Source organism: Epinephelus lanceolatus, chromosome 12 (genome assembly GCF_041903045.1).
Source record: "Epinephelus lanceolatus isolate andai-2023 chromosome 12, ASM4190304v1, whole genome shotgun sequence".
Lineage (NCBI taxonomy): Eukaryota > Metazoa > Chordata > Actinopteri > Perciformes > Serranidae > Epinephelus > Epinephelus lanceolatus.
The window spans coordinates 17787367-17804570 of NC_135745.1; the positions used below are offsets into that span (position 1 = coordinate 17787367).

Sequence of the window (17204 nt, forward strand, 5' to 3'; positions counted from 1 at the left end):
CAACCATTCACGCTCACATTCACACCTACAGGCAATTCAGAGTCACCAATTAACCGAACCTAACCTGCATGTCTTTGGACTGTGCGAGGAAGCCCACATTGACACGGGAGAAAATGCAAATTCCACAGAATGTAAATAACCAGTTACAATTATTTACATTTACATGTTGTTTGTATCTTTTATGGCCAACAGCAAAAACAGAAAGGGGTGGCAGTTTCTCCTGTAACCGATATTGTCTCATATCTATCGTAAAGTCCTGAATTTAACTGAAGCAAATCGTATCATAGCAGACTTTGTAATACTGGAGAATATTAAATCTTTGTCCAAAGAATCGATGTAATTATTGTATTGTGATGAAACTACCCAGTCAACATGTGTATGTAGGGCCCATATGGGTCGTAAATGGACAGAAAATTTGGCCCGTATTGTTCACAGGTTCCACATTGGCCCTATGCCAATTGCCCAAATGGATGGGTTTACCCAAGTGGGCCCCAGATAAGATGCCCATTTTGTGCCCATACCCACTTTGTACCCAGATAGCCCTGGCATAAATGGGGCCCACTTGATTAAACCCAACTATGTGGGCAACTGGGCCATTATGGAACCCATGGACAATCCCATATAGGGCCCATTTTTTAGCCCATTTACTACCCACATGGGCCACACACACACACACACACACACACACACACACACACACACACACACACACACACACACACACACACGTTGGCTGGATAGTGATATACACCCCTAATAGAAACATGCAGTGAAATGAACCAAAACCTTATGAGATGGATTGTTAAAATAGCTTCCACTCTCTAATGATATAACTATCATGGTGAATTAAATTTAAAACATTTCATTTTTGCTAACTATGGCCAGTGCAGAAAATAATGAATCCACCCAGCACCTCATTCTAAAGCATTACGATTAACAACCAACTCATGCCCCATTTCTTCTCTTCACAATACATCCCATTTCCATATTTAATTTTTCCACATTATGATAAAAGCCTCGCTGCTGGGGTTTGCAGTGTTGCGAGCTTCACATTTACAACACAAAGACACATGTTTTTCCACTGATTGTTGGCTCTCCTTTCCTCGCAGGGTTTATTTCTGGATAGAGGATGAGCTTTGAAGTAAGAACTAAACATTTAAGAACGTTATATGAATTATTTTTTTTCCTCTAAGGCTACATAGAGAAGCTTTGGAGGGAAAACGAATCCCACAAAGCAATGTGACACAATGCAAATGTGCAGTGAAATCCATTAAATCCATTAAATTCTATTTTAATACAACAGGCCGAGTATCATAAAGCTGATACACAGAGAAATCAAGGGTGCAGCAGGAGGCGAACAGCGTTAGCTTTTCAGCTCCTGATGACAAAGTCTTTGTGGGACACACTTTTGTTTTGACATATTAATGCAATAGTCAAAGTTTCTATTGTCTGTCAACCCCAATTTTAATGGTTTGAAGTCCAGGCTTAAAAGATGCCACGTGTTGTTTGTTTATCCAAATGAAAATAACTTTTCCATGAACCCTGTTCCACTCTTTTTGAAAAGAAGGATGCTCGTGGTTTTGCTTTGCATACACACAGCATAATGAATAAATAAATATGCCTTCAGACTTCAGAATAAGGCTCCCTAGTACAGGGTCCATGCAATGTCTGATTGACCCAAAGACGAAGACACCAACAAAATGGAGAGAGAGATGATGAGATTCAGGAGGCTCTGTTCTTAAGGACAGATGCCGAAACTGTCAAACACATTCAAGGAACGGCAAGAGACTTGGTTGTTCATGACCAAATTACAAACTGGCTACGTAAACAAATGTTCTGATTTCTGCATCATACTTTTTGTGTCATGTCTTGCCTCCTGCCATTGCTCACCTAAACCAAATGGAGTATTTCCAGTAGGTGAGAACACATCTGACACAGGCAATTTCCTGTTGTGCACAACATGTATGAAGAAAGGGCAACTTCGGAAAATGCCTGTGCCTGATTCTCCGAAAGTTGTCTGGAGTTCATAAGAAAAAACTACTAAAAAACGGTTTTAACCTGAAATTTAGAGTGTAAATTTTGCTTCAGCTAGTCGCCCGTCCTACATTATAACTGTGACCTCATGCAGACCTAAACACTTTCCCCTCCACTGCACTCTAGCAGCCATACCCATTCTCCATCAATCCCACTCCAACCTGAAAACTATGAGTGACAGAGTGTTCTGCAGCAGTGCCCCAGACTCTGGAGCGCTCTGCCTAAAGAGCTTAGAGATGCACCCAGTCTCCTTACACCCTTTTTAACATGCTTTCAACAACACTTGTTAAAATTCTTGTTGTTTCTTGTGTTTAAATTTTGTATCAGGCACTTTGGGTCTAAAGAAGCAGTATACAAATAAAATATACTGTTCATTTTGGTCCCTGTTAAATGGACCTGCTATGTCTCCTGAGTCACATTCGCCAGTAAATAAAGCACTTTAAAATATGTATAAATGAAGGTGCTACATTGTGCCATTAAGCAATTAGAATCAGTAAATATATATCAGAATACTTATTTATTACAATAATTTGGTTAAAACACCATTGGACATTTCAGTCTTGGTGTAATTACAGTCATTACAGACTGATGCAAATATCTTTAGTGCTGCTGAACTGCTGCAAGGCAACTCAAAAGGCCAGGGATACAACAGCAGCAGCTTAATTTCAAACTGCTATATAAAAGTGAAAAGCACTTTTATATCAGTTTTAACTACTGCTGCTTTTCTTATATTTACCTGTAAGCATTTATTACCCTCTAACAAAAAGTTGACTGCTTCCTCTCACCTCCACATTGAGTGTGAAGTCAGAGCCGTCCAGCAGGGTGACTTTACACTGCATGATCTTCACCTTCTTCACTCCTCTCAAAGGAGACCTGGACAGACGACTGGTGGATGACCTGTGGGATACCTGGTCCTCCTCCTGCGGCTCCTGAGAGGGAGAAAACACACTCATTTAACAGCATTTTCTTTGATTTTAAATGTTTAATTTCAGTTTTCAAGTTTCTTGCAGTGGACTTTTCTTTGTTGAACACAGTAAAGCAGTGAGACGTCTCTGTGTTTATTCACTGTATGAATACCACGCTGAGTTCAGGTTGAAAGTGTTCACAGACCAGAAATGAAAAACTGCTGACCATTTTCTTACCTAACTGCCTGTGGCTGCCCTAAACGTCAGTTACTTAATGTAGTTGTCTTTGAAAAACCCACTGATTCTGTCACACGTCCAGAACCTAAATAGAGAGCCTGGATGGGACCCTGAGTGAACGTAATCGAGTCCCACTGAGAAGAGCTAGAGGTGTACTGCCGTTTTGTCTTAAACAGAGAAAATCCAATTTTCCACTTCACTGAAAATAAAGCCCTTCCTGACTGACTTTAGTTGGAAAAGATGCCTTTGGCTCTGAGACATTTTTCTTTCTTACACACACACACACCAAGTGGATTTAATGGCCTTTTTCATTTTTAGATTGAAAATTTCTTATCTTGTTCTTCAGGTTATATCCATCACACTGTACCTGTCTAATGTAGCTCACTAGCCCAGCTCTCCCTGTGGACCCATTCAGCTGTAATGCTTAACCACACAAGAAAATTAAAGTCACCTTTAGAAAGCATGTCTTTAAAGTGACAGAATCATTAAGGTTTGGCTTAACTGAAATCATCAAATATAACGCTGGGTGTATTTCAGTCATTTACAGGTGATTTGTGACAGATAAAAAAAAAGAATCACAGTAGTAAAACTGTGAAACCGAGGCCACTTCATTCATACGTGCACCCTGCTGGACCAGTGAAATATCTCAGGGTGAGCATGTGTCTCACACTGAGACATTGACAGTGTTGTGTCAGAGTGCTGTGATTCCTCTCAGCCTTGTTCCTGCCAATTCACACAGCTCCGATAATGGCAGAGCATCATCCATCATCCTGTGTGTGACACGATGAGGGCTGTAGATACATTTGAAGGGCTACCTGTATGGATCCACTTAATAGGAAACCCCTTAAGTGATGTAAGGAAGTAAATCATACTTTTAGAACACAGCTCTAAGGAGGGGGATGGTAGCTGGTCTACCTCTTTGATGCTGACTGAAATATCTCAACAAATACTGCAGGGATTGCCGTGACATTTTCTACAAATATTCATGCAGATGAGTTGTTATAACTTTGATAATCTGACTTGTCACCTGGCCCCATCATTGGGTCAACATTTCTATTTTATTTTTGTCTTCTACATGATCAAAAACCTGCAAAACTAATGTCACTCCCATCAGCCTCAGTGCTACTTTGTGTTTAGTGCTGAGTAGCAAATGTTAGCATGCTAACACGCTATACTAATGGCAAATATAGTGAACATAATATGTGCTAAACAGTCACATTGTCATTTTGAGAATTTTAGCATTAAGCTCAAAGCACCACTGTTCCCAAGGCGATTTTGCCAATCCTAGGATAGCGAGGGAATGGCCTGCCTTACTCCGTCTCTCATTGGCCGACCCTTACATTCTTACCTTAATACTAATCCAATCCCACTCCTCTTGCCTAACCAATCCAACCAACAAAAGCAACGAGTAAAAGCAAATCATGGGGAGCACAGGGCGAGTCATTCCCTAGCTATTTTAGGATTCACAAATTTGCCTGCCCAAGCGCAGTATGGCTGTAGGTCTTGTTCAGACTGTCAGCCCAAGAGCCCAAATCGCTTTTATGCAATAACCAGATTGATTTTAGGAGGTCTGGATAGCAAAAAAACAAAAAAAATAAAAAACAGAAGCCATTCAGTTTTTGCAAATCAGATTCAAACCACATTTAGAGATGGTTTGAAAGTTGATTCCAATTGGATTTCTGCTGATGTGTCTTATTCCAGGAGGTCTGGCTGCTCAAATCATATTTCAAAATGTCTTTGAACACGACACAAGATGGTGGCGTCAAATTGAGAGTGCCGGAAGTGCTGAGCAGATACATGCTGCTACTAGCAGAGGGCAACAGTCCATGGACAGATGGCAAAATAAATTGATCATAGGGCAAAATGATGAACCTCCACTTCTCATGCTTCCCCGTTTGAAAACCACGTCAACAGCATTGCTTCAGAGTTACTCATGCCTACGTTGTTGCCACAGCAACTCATGCAGATAGGTTGATAGCATGTCCAGATGCACACATCCAATCTGATTACTTGCAAATAACAGTGTGGACAGTCTGTCTTGTGGTTTAGGAAACACATCTGAATTGTCTGCAGTCCGACCACAGCCTGAGTCATGCTTTTGTTTTTGTGAACCAAACATAACAAATGTGATTAAAGGTGAAATGTCATCTCTCTTGTTACAACTCCATAGTCATGCATAAGAGCAGCCAATATCAACTTTCATATTCCAACATACATCTTGATGTCGCACATTCTCTGGAGACTAAACTGAAAGGTGATGGTAAATGAAACAACTACATAGTAATGTTTATTCAATCAGACAGTTCCCCCAGTACACACAGTCGGGCAAAATCTCTCATGTTTGCACATTTAAATAATCCCTAGGGTATGTACCATCATGTCGGCCAGCCCAAGTCATGCATGAGCAGCTCTGCTAACAAACTTTTTTTTTTTCATTAAAATGTTGTTAGAATTTTTTGCGACATTGCCCAGAACATTATGAATCTTTCCATCAGCTCGCCCTGCATCTGCTGCTCTCTCATTACAGCCCATTATGACTCACATGTCAACTTATGCTCTATTTCTCCTCCTCATCAAACACATCGAACATTTCCATACTTCAATTTTTCCACATCATGATAAAAGCCACAGTGCCGGGTCAGTGGGACTGTGAGCCTGAGCGTGCACAAATTGCATTTAAATGTTCAAACACGTGACAGATTGTAAAAGGCAAAACATTTTTTAAAAAACAAATTTATGTCTGCCCCTCCACATCTAACTGTGGTGTAGGGCTGTCAAAATTGCTCAAAAATGACGTTCGAATAGTCCTTCTAAAAATAACTCATAGGTTTGAACCATTCGAATATTTTTTTTTTCCGCATTATGTCCACAAGAGTGCAAACTAATACAAGGAAACATACATGTATATGTATTAATACAAGGAAACGTAACTACTTGTAGGTATTTTTATTTCAACATAAACGTCTTTGAAAACATTTACATACCTACACATTAAAACACATAAAACAATTATCTATGACATTACGTTATAAACGACCGCGGACCTCTCGCTCGCCCCCCCTCTCTGACCCGTGGCCACACCGCCTGCGGAAGCGCTGCGAATAGCCTCGAAGCACCAGACCGTGACCAGCTCGCGCCCTGCAGCGATCGTTTCGCCGTCTGGTCTATTTTCTGCACGAGCCGCAAGCGAATGTTTCAAGCCGAGTGACGGAGACAACAGCTGGGAGCAGAACCGCTTGTCGACCAGGCTGGAGAAATGCGCGTCTGATGCCAACGCCTACTCGCAAAGAGGACAGCTGCGGTGGTGGTTTTTTTTTTTTCTCTCCACAATCGAATATCAATTTTCACATTCGAAGGTCCGTTTTTTTTTCAAATTCAAATTTAAATTCGAATTTAGAATATTTGTTGACAGCCCTACTGTGGTGACTTCTAACCTTTTGACTCTTAAATATTGGCTGCTTGTAAATGACAGGAATCTAAAAGTTTAAACTTAATCCAGTGTTTAACTTGCGGAAATTTTCAGATAAGGCCACCAGCTTCCTGCCTAAAATCTCACATACATGTAAAAATAATAAGAGAGGACAACTCCACTCCAATGAGGTCTGAGAATCTTCACATACCGAACATCAGTCAAACATCCTACAACCTGTTTTGTTTGTTATGTTCTGCTCTCTAGGTTAAATCCACGGACAGACCAGTGGTGGTGTGGCTTTAAGCTACTGCATGTAATTCATACCGCCAACGATTTGGTCCTCTGCCACATGCTGAAGACCAAATCTGTTTGTACAGGTAGTTACACTGTCTTTCAACTAGTGAGTAAGGGAATAAGCAGGAATCTACTTCAAGTCTCAGACATTCCTCCTGCAGCACTGAAATTCAATCTGTAAAGTGATTAGATAGTGAGCTCAGGAGGTTGTTCGGGCCAAGCACTTAGTGTTCAGATAACATCAGTGGCTAGGTGGGATGTCTCAGACATGAAATGCACAATCTGCAGGCTACACTCTTCATCATAGAGACCAATGCTTTTAAAAGACACTGAGCTGGAGGTTTTTCACTACTTCTACACAAGAATATTACAAGACCTATCCAGTCCACAAGCCTGCAGGTGGATCATGGTTTTTGCTTCATTAAAAATAACAGCAAAGACTCATCAAATAGCAAATAGCAGTCATTTATGTGCCAAAGCAGTGGGAATTTTAAGATCAACTATATTCCAAGAAAAACAAGCAATTTATTTATCTATCACATAAGGTGAGCCAACTAAATAGATTTGGATATTATGGTTTTTTAAAATGGAGTCAACCATATCAGGCTTTCCCACAACAACCGAACTTTACTGACATTTAGTTATCTGTAAGACTGCAACTGATGATTATTAACATTATCTATTAATCTGTTACTTATGTTACTTAAGTGTTTAGTCTGAAAAACTACATTTGAAGGGATACTGGTATTTGTCCACTTACAGTAATAGGAAACGCCTTAAAGGGACACTGATTTTCAACCAGCTCTACATTATAACAATGTGGCCAGTATGTGTGGATGCACCACAGTAAACTGTACTCCACTTCTGCTACCTTGCCAACACCTAAATCTCCCCCTGGTTATTATCATTATCTATTCATGTTTTAGTTATTGTTACAATTGTTTACTCTAAAAAATGTTGGAAAATAGGAAAAAAGGCTCATCCCAAGTTCAAGAATAAGTTCAAATAACTTTTTGTCTGACCACTCGAAAACCCAAAGATATTCCGTTTGTAATGACATAAAACTAACATAAAAAGTAAATCTTCATATTTTTTGAGAAGCTGGAACAAGCAAATATTTTGCTTTTTTCTTGATTAATTATTTCAATGATTAATCGATTATCAAAACACTTTCTGTAACAGTCGCAGCCGCAGGAATCTGTCTTCATTTCACTGCCCTGAACCTGAGCTCTCAAACCATGAACCACTAAAAGCCATGAGGTTTTACTTCGGGAGCTGTATTTACTCATTCTTCCCACAGCTGTGTGAAGTTGTGTTTTCATCAGCACATCAGCTGATGTAATTCTGGGAATAAAAACCCCCACACTTTGTTGTGGAATTTTTCAATCTGTGTTTCACCACATTTCCAAAATTAAAGCACAGAGTGCAGACTGAGAGACAAGTTTACTTGTCAACAGATGCATCTGACGTGGGGCCATAAATGCCATTGAGAACACTGGGGTCATGTCGTCATTTATTTTGTTCATTTCCATTTTTCACACAAAGACACAATTCATTCAGGAGTGGGATGAATGGCGTGAATGTTTTTCTCAAATTGAAGGCTAGTCTAAGGGGGTATGTATGTGTTTACACTATAAAAACAACCTCAATTAAATTAATGAAGTGTTATTTTTTTAAAGAATGGTGAATTATGGAAAAGAATGTTAAAATGTGAATGAGTCTCACTACATTCAAGCTGTCAGTGACAACTGAGTGGATCCTCCTTTGGAGAGCCAGCTCACACAGAAATGAAGGGTTAACTGTGGTTATGGAGAGGCTGACCTGTTCTCTCCTGGCCGGGGTGCTGTGTCCAGCGGCGGCGGGAAGCTGCTCCGGCTGGTTCTGAGGCGAGGCGGGTTCGGCTGCTGCTTTAGCTTTCCCCTTCTCTGTCTCCTTGTTCTCCTGCGGCTGCTTGGCCTCCGAGTCTGCGCCTGATTCAGTTGTCATGGTAAATCATGCTGGAGTGGGGAAAAGAGGAGGGTAAAGGGGAAAAACTGGATGAGTCAGCTGACTTGTTATGAATTGATCTACTGTCGCTGTATAACGATAAGCTCCTCTCTGATGCAAATGCAGAGATGTGGGTATTGTTTGATAGCGGAATAAAAACTGAAATTAATGTGAGTGGCTTAGGTGCACTCAAGTCCCATTCTCAACAGCCTCAGGAGTGTCAGCAGCTGATAATGGAAAGCAGATAAACTGCTGGTGCCCTGACATCGACAATTTCTAAAATATATTGCATGTCTTTTCACGTAAATTGGCTCAAAACCTCTCACCAAGGGCTGCAACTCAGGAACATTCTCATTATCAATTTTCTCTATTAATCGTTTGGCCTGAGTAAAACATGAACAATTTTCCCTGATTGCAAGATTACGTCTTATTTTGTCCAAACGCCAAAGGATATTCAGTTAGCGATGATATAAAACAAAGATAAGCAACAAATGCTCACACTAGACAATCGGCAACCAGAGAATATTCAGCATTTTTATTTTTAAAAATTACCTAAACCATTATTAAAATACATTATTTTTCTGTTGGACTAACAGATTAAATAATTCAATTAAAGTAACAAAAGAGAAGTTCTACATAAAAATAATAAGAATGGCATTTGCCTCAGTGTTGCACAATTTCTTTCACGCCCCTCCGCAGTTTCTCTAGAGAGTATTTACACACAACCATCCAAAGTATTTGAACTGCACCACGACACAACTTTCATAGTATGACCTTCTCCCTCTGTGAATAGCAGCAGACCAGCGACAGATGCTGTCCCAAGGGCCTAAAACTGGGTAACGAGAGGAAACATCTAATGGCCAGTTTTGCCAAACAGAGATGACAGATAGGACAGATCGCACTGGGGGCCCCTGTGCTTGCTAACCGCAGCCACAGGGTTTTGACATTGGGATGTGGGTTTTGGAGGGCGTGTGTACAGGACAGCACTCTGGGCTGCAGGGAGTCTGGGGTTTGTAGTATGGATGCCTGTCATTCTGATGTTGGCTTGCTTCTCCCTGAGCTCTATTTATAGGGCTGTGTTTACTCCGGGCTGGGAGGATTCAGGGGAGGATCTCTGACTTGCAGCCGGGGACAGCACAGCAGCCTCTGGATCAACAGAGCAACACTGTGGGCTGAGGTGATCCTCAAAGCTGTTGACATGCTGAATTAAAACTGCGACAACTACAATGGAGGGCTATGGCTCTAAAAAGACAAAAGGAACACAAAAAAGAAAACCACTTCATACTGATTATTTTTGAAAATACCACAGAGAAGAATTCACTTCTGGGGGGTCAGATATTTTACAATTTGTAATACGAAACCCACCTCAGTCAGAAAACTTCAAATATTCTTGAGAACTTTTTCGAGGACTAAATTTGGCCCACATGCCTTACTTCACGTGTCCTGCTGTGAACAGCACTGGCAGGCACATAGCTGGATTTATTAACAGCTGGAGTCCGTGCCCTCATCATGCCTCCGTGTTGTTTTGTTCACCTTACACTCTGTGACAGATGCATTGCTTCAAAACACTTTGAGCTGAAGTGAAAGGACTGTGTTCTCAGATTAAAGTGTCATGAGTCTTGAGTGTTAGCGTGAGACTCCACAAACAAGAATAACATCTTGATTCAATGTAATTTGGTGTAAGAATGATACAGTTCTTAAGTCGGGAATTTTGTTTTTGAAGGCCAAAGGGTAATTCAACTTCGCTAATGAGCAGTGGCTTGAATCCCTATGGAATCACTTAAAATCGGATTACAATATAAAGCCAAATTAAGCTTTGCCAAGTAACAAAAACCACCTCATAGCAGAGAGTTGTTGGTGTTTAAATGGATCAGAATGATGTTGGACTTGGAAACGATATGTAATTTCTGTATTTCTGCCAATGCTTTCATAGAAGTCAGGAGGATCAAGGGTTACTGAACGCAACATGCTGATGAAAGTCTTTCTAATGCCTGACGTCAAGAACTACAGGTGCTATAAAAAAGGCCATAAATATTACCAAATCCTGATTATGGGTTCAAGTAGTGGAAATGTGAATGAAGTGATGAAGTCATAAGATCCAATGGCTTTAAAAAGATTATGTTTTCCAAGTGAGAATGACGACCGCTAAAAGACCAATAAGGCAAACTCAATCAGAGTCCTTTCAAAACCTCTCTGCTACTTTGTTGTGTCATGTGTGGCAGAGTTGAGGAGCGGCTCAGTGATCAGCTGACAGATGATGGCTGCACAGCTAACCTTTGCTTCCCTTAACCCCCGTATGAAACAGGAACTATGTTAGGAGGGGAGGAAAGGAACATCTTAGCACCATAGAAATGGAGGAAGAATACATTCAGTCACTGGTGACAGGCACTCTTCACAGGGCCACACAACAGCTCACACAGTAGCCTTGTGTGTGGCCCTCACCATGGACTGGCACATACATTATGCATTCAGAAAGCTGTATTCACAACTCATTTAGTGCCCTGGATTACTGCTGGTATACAGGAGCAGCTGATGGTTGCACCAATATAGCCTTATCATATTGACTATAAGATTCAGCTGAAGACAAAGTCTTTCAAATACAATCATCCGTCACACTTTCAAATTAATAAACAGGCTTTGCGGCTCCACTGCAGAATAATCTTACGTGACAGAGATTCAACCTCTCAGGTCAGGAAAGCATTTACATGTGCTGTCAGTGAGAGCTAGTGTTTGTTTCTGTGTTCCTACAAAATTCCATGCTCCTCCAGATGCAAATTTCCAGACTTGTTAGAATTTTCAGACCATATTTGACACCCAAGCTCAAGAGTCAGCCCTCTGAAAACTGTGGCTGTTCAGTCCACACCTCTATGCAGAAAGTTGGACGATGTTTCACTGTCAGCATCTCTGCCCAAATGCTTGTATTATTTTCCCTTAAAATATTTAATATATAATATTATATTATTGGCCCCCCGACTGACTAAAATCAAATTCCATACTTTTCCATTCAGCATAGGAACCTTGTTGATAAGTTTTACCAGGACAATCCTCACAGACACACAGGAAGACTTATCAAATCCGAATAATTTCAAATCCTTTCTAGGATTTACCTTTCAATATTTGCACGTAACTAAAGGCTAAAATAATGACAACTCAAAGATGTCTAATCATCTTTTGTTGGCTGAGAACGCAGACGACAGTTTTAGTGGGAGCCTAATTGATGTTCACAACCTGTTCCTTTAACCTAAAAACAAAACACTGATATCTGTACATTTCCCACTGCTCTTTGCTAATAAAAAGAGTGAGAAGAGAACAAAGGTTTAAGAAGAGATTCGTTAGCTAATAGGGGTATTTTGTCGACCAGGAACCAGCTCCAAAATGGAACCAGCTAATGTGGCCCATCCCTAACACAAAGTCATGCATTTGTTTCTTGCAACAGAAAATCCAAGGAATTGATAAAAAGAGGAAATGGGCACTTGGCATGAACAGTGACAGCAAATAAAGACAAGAGAATGCCGAGGAACTCAACGCTGGCCTACAGAAAATGCAAAACACTACAAACATGTCGTCAAATTGATCTCCCACTAAACCACATTAAACACTGCCTTTCCCTCCACCATCACCTGATGGAGAGAGACACTTATCGATGTGACTTCTAAGGAGGGACAAGCAGGGAAAACCATCCATCTACTTGTCTTCCTCCAGAAACAAATATTCTTCAGAAGAACAATGACATCATTCTGCTCCGCGCCCATTTCTTTTTTTCCGATATAAATCAAAGTAACCCACAGTTAATCAAACCTGCAGTCCACCGCAAAACAAACCAATTTAATCAGAATCACATTCAGACAGACTGATGAGACAACCCACTGCAGTGGATATTCATGTCCGAGCTAAAAGCTCAGCGGAGGTTTATCAGTATGTAGCTACATTACATAATTGATCACTGACACTAAATGCCCCGTGCATGCAAACTCCCATTTTAAAAGCTCCATTTGTGATTGTAATGCATGCTGTTGGAAAGTGGCCTGAACACACACACACACACTCATGGGAGGATGAGGGACTGCCATCTGTGCTGAGTGCCATTAGCCGGAGTACGCCACAGCTGGGCCCATCCCTGTCACCCCTGCCCCCACACCCATAACCCCCCGGGGGCTTATGGAGGTTACATGGAGGGGAATGGCTGGCGTTTTTTGACACGTCAAGGCCCATCCCGAGTGGGCATGCAGTATATGATGTGACCCTTCTACATGGCTGTAGGGCTGACAGCTGTCACACACACTTACAAACCCAGCTACTGTAATGGGATACCATGTAGCTGGTCTGGCCACTCAACTGAGGTACCTCTGCTGTGGGGTAACAGATCCCCAAAGTGCTTTTAACCGTCCTGACTTCATAACGACAAACACAATTATTGATAGGTCTTATCATGAATGGGACGTTCTATCGGAGACAAACCATGTCCAGCTCCAATATTTGTTGTTGTTTAGTATTTACATTAGATCTGAGGCCCTCCGTAAATATTTCTGACTGCAGTGACTATAATAGATGCAGCACTAGATTCAGCTCGGCATGTTCTGAGTGCCACTGTTAATGCCAACTACTACTGAGAAGTTGTACTGTCACAATAACAGAAGCTATTAGTTTTGAGAGGACACTTTTTGTATAATATGATACATTCGATAGAGCTGCAATGATTAGTTTATGAATCAATTAATCAGCAACAGTTTAGATAATCAAAAAATCGTATTTTTCAATTAAAAAACTGATTAATTTTAATGGTTCCAGAAACTCCAAGTTAGGATTTACTCCTTTCTCGCCTTACAATGTAGTACATTTAATCTCTCTTCAACTGATGGTCAATCAAAACAAGACATCACCGTGGACTTAAGGAAACTGTGATGGACGTTCTCACTGTTTTATGACAAAAACAGGTGAAAGACTACTTGATTAATCAAGACAATAACCACTAGATTAATCAATACTGAAAATAATCTCTAATTGCAGCCTTTCAATTAATTTAAAGAGTAAAACAAGAACGACTAGGTAGAGCTAAAATTGACTTGGACTGGGCAGCAGAAGAGGTGCCAACAGCAGGGCACCGGCCAAAACGTCTTTACCTGATTCAGAGCACCTAAACTGGGGCAAGAGGCATAAACACTGTCTGAATAAACAGCATGCTTTTTCCCACAAATACACAGGTATTCACAAAGGAAGAATATGTGGTGAGAATGTGCACACCTCAAACGTTCTTCAGACCAGGCGCACACACGGTTTTAGCAGAGATATCTCTACTTTCATTTCACTGTGAATAGTCATTTAATGTTATCATGTGAAGCACTTTATAGAGTCAAGTTTCAACATCAACCATCTTAATGAATCACTGATCATCCTTCTTAAGTTTAATAATCACTGTGATCAAAATTTTACAGCAATGATGGTTTGCAGGAATGTGATATATTATCGGTGCGGACACTACAAACCGCCACAACTGTGCTTAAATACAGCTGCTCTGGCACTGTTGGAGAACCTTACAGATGTGTCACAGTAGGTGAAACGGATCTTTCTTTACCGTATTTCTCATTGACAAGTCTAATGAGTGGTGGAGGGGCACAAGTATCGATTCACAAATGGATGTTTACTGGCATTTCTACATCCAGTTATGGCAAACAGTGGGTGTGAACGTTAGGCAGAATCAGGTGTTCGCACAACTTTATAAATCTGACTAAGAGAATATGTACACACAGTTTTAGTCATGAATCTACAGAGTTTAATACACCTGACCCTGGTGTCACAAGCAACATGAAGAACTAATTGTAAGTCTGACACTCTAGTGAGACTCCTTTTCAGTGAGAAACATTAACAAGTAATTGGCGCAGCTAACAAGCTACAAGATAATGAGAAAATTTTTGACCACAAGTTGATTTTGGCTCATGCAACAAAATGCTTCTCACAGTAACATTTAACAGCTTCGCACAGTTCATTCCTGCCCTTAACAATCAGGAAATATAAACAACTGAGATCTGTTCTCTGCCTCGGTGGGTTGAGCCAGAACATTCCCCGGCTCTGGTGCAGCACAAACGAAGTGTAGAGAGTTCTGGCAACTAATATTTCATTTACAGCGCCAACAAACACAGTCAACCAATCAATAAAAATTCCTACCAGGCAACAAAAATTAAGGTAACATCAGCGACTCAGCAAAACATCTTAAGATTTGTTCTAAATTGTTACATTGTTTTTTGTTTTCCCATCATTGAAGCAGTGGGGGGATAAAGACATATTTTGCACATATAGCCTACTCAATCACCTGTTTATCAGGTTTACAAGGCTAAAACTAATGCAGTGAAATAAATCCGACCTTCATTAAGATTATAATTTATTTTAGAGAGGTGCTGATTCATGTTTAAGGCAATCTTTAAGACTGTGGTTTGTGTTGCTGCTGATCTGTTTAGCATTATACAGAGAGGTGTTCCTGTTATTTAGCCTGCCCTCACTGACATGAATGGTGTGGACAAAGTAATAGAAACATCTGACCTGTCAGTAAAACACAATACAATTCATAAAACTGTCATTAAGTTGAAACGACACCTCTCTAAAACAGTTTCCACATAAACCGAACCTTATAATTTTTTTGAAGGTTGGTTTTATTGCATGACTGCTCTTGTATTAGACTGCATTAGCTTTAGCCAGGTGTACCTAATAAATTGGCGACTGAGTCTATGAGTCATCCATGTCATCTACTGTTAAAATGATGGAGATTCTTTTTTGAGACGTCCATAAAAATTCTCCCTCTTTGCACATCTGATATTTTAATTCAGGAGCCATTTCAGAGGCTTCTTATCCAGTCCTTATTAATGTTCAAAAAAATCTTTTAGTTGAGCCCTTAAAGACTTAACGGGACAAGACACTCCACAGCTCAACAGCAGAAATAGGGAGAGGCAGCCTGGTCGGATGAAGGTGACTCCAAGCTGGGAGCATTTTTGCTGAGGAGGCCATAAATCCTGTCGGCTTGCTGCGTTTACATTCTTAGCATTACTGTCACTAGCAGTAAGGCACTCCGGGATACAACGGACAGACCAGCTAACTTATTGTTATCTAAACTTGACCGTGCACTTAATCCTTGGACACGATCAGTACGTCTGTGTCGCTGTGGCACAAACATCACCAATGAGTCTGACAGGGTAAACACCTGAAATACATGCATGTTGGAGTTAGCAGCACTCAGTCTAGCTGCACAGCTCCTTTGACAAAGAGAAAATCCCCTGTTAATGTAAAAGATTAGAACCAAATCTCAGTAGCTTGATGAGGAGCTAATAACTTCTTACACTGTGGCTGAGACGGCCAATAAGGATTAAGCATTTTACAAGATTTGCAGCTATAGATAATCAGATGTGACTTGATTACCTTTAATGTCTGTTAAAATGGGTTGTTGACATCAGCTGGGACATGTCTGCACCACATTCAGCTTTATAGTTATTTTTGGACAGTGTATGCTCATTGGGAAATACTCCAGCCTGCCTCGCTGGAGGGATAAATACTTGTGAAATAGGGCGGCAATTAATGACTATCCAAATTTCCCAGAGCCCAAGTTGACATAATTAACATGCTTGTTTTGCCAAACCAGCAGTCCAGAGTCAAAGATATTAAGTTTAATATCACAGAAGATAAAGAAAAGCAGATATTTTAGAAGCAAGAACTAATCAATTTAACTTTTTTGCTTAAAACAATTAACAGAGTCTAAAAATAGTTGATTAAATTTCTGTTGATCTACCAATAGATTCATTTTCTTATCCTTTCACCTCCATATTGTATACTTTGGGGCCTACTGTGCCATGCAAAAAGCAGTCCCATCTTAAATGGATGGCATAATGACTCAAATTACTTGTAGATAAAATATTTGTACAAAATCAAATCATCCTTGTTGATCTTTTACAGACTAAACTAACTGAAAACAGGCCAATTGCGTCATTGGCCATTTCCATTATCAGCAACTATCAGCATCTACTGATTATTCTCACAATACATTAATTAATAATTTAGCTGACAACATGTCAGAAAACAGTCAAAAGGCCTGTGGCTGTATCGTCAATAAGATGCTTGTTTCCTCTGAGGAGCAGTCACCCTTGTTGACCTTTAACAGATGAAAACAATGAGAAGAGGCTGTTGCTGTTTACCTTTACACGACCCCATTGTGTCTCTGTGCTGATCAGAAGTACGCTCACTGTGAGCTAATCATATCATTTGTAGTTTTTGCTTACCCAGGGACCACTGATGCAAATCAGCTGCTGGCTAACTCTGGTGCAATTACATTGGAGTGTGTGCTGTCTCTGCAAAAA

At 40.4% G+C, this 17204-nt stretch overlaps 1 protein-coding gene across 6 annotated transcripts in view; it reads right to left on the bottom strand.

Annotated features, from left to right (window-relative positions):
- LOC117272081 (band 4.1-like protein 3) overlaps positions 1–17204 on the bottom strand; it is a 69419-nt gene that overhangs the window by 36399 nt on the left and 15816 nt on the right. For 5 of the 6 annotated variants that reach the window (XM_033650822.2, XM_033650820.2, XM_078173045.1 and 2 more), the window contains exons 2-3: positions 8704–8879; positions 2820–2963 (exon numbers count right to left, since the gene is read on the bottom strand). In XM_033650822.2, the coding sequence (XP_033506713.2) occupies positions 2820–2963; positions 8704–8868 (309 nt within the window). In that variant the 5' untranslated portion in view covers positions 8869–8879. The remainder of the gene's footprint in view (positions 1–2819; positions 2964–8703; positions 8880–17204) is intronic. The other variant, XM_078173046.1, reaches the window with a different exon arrangement.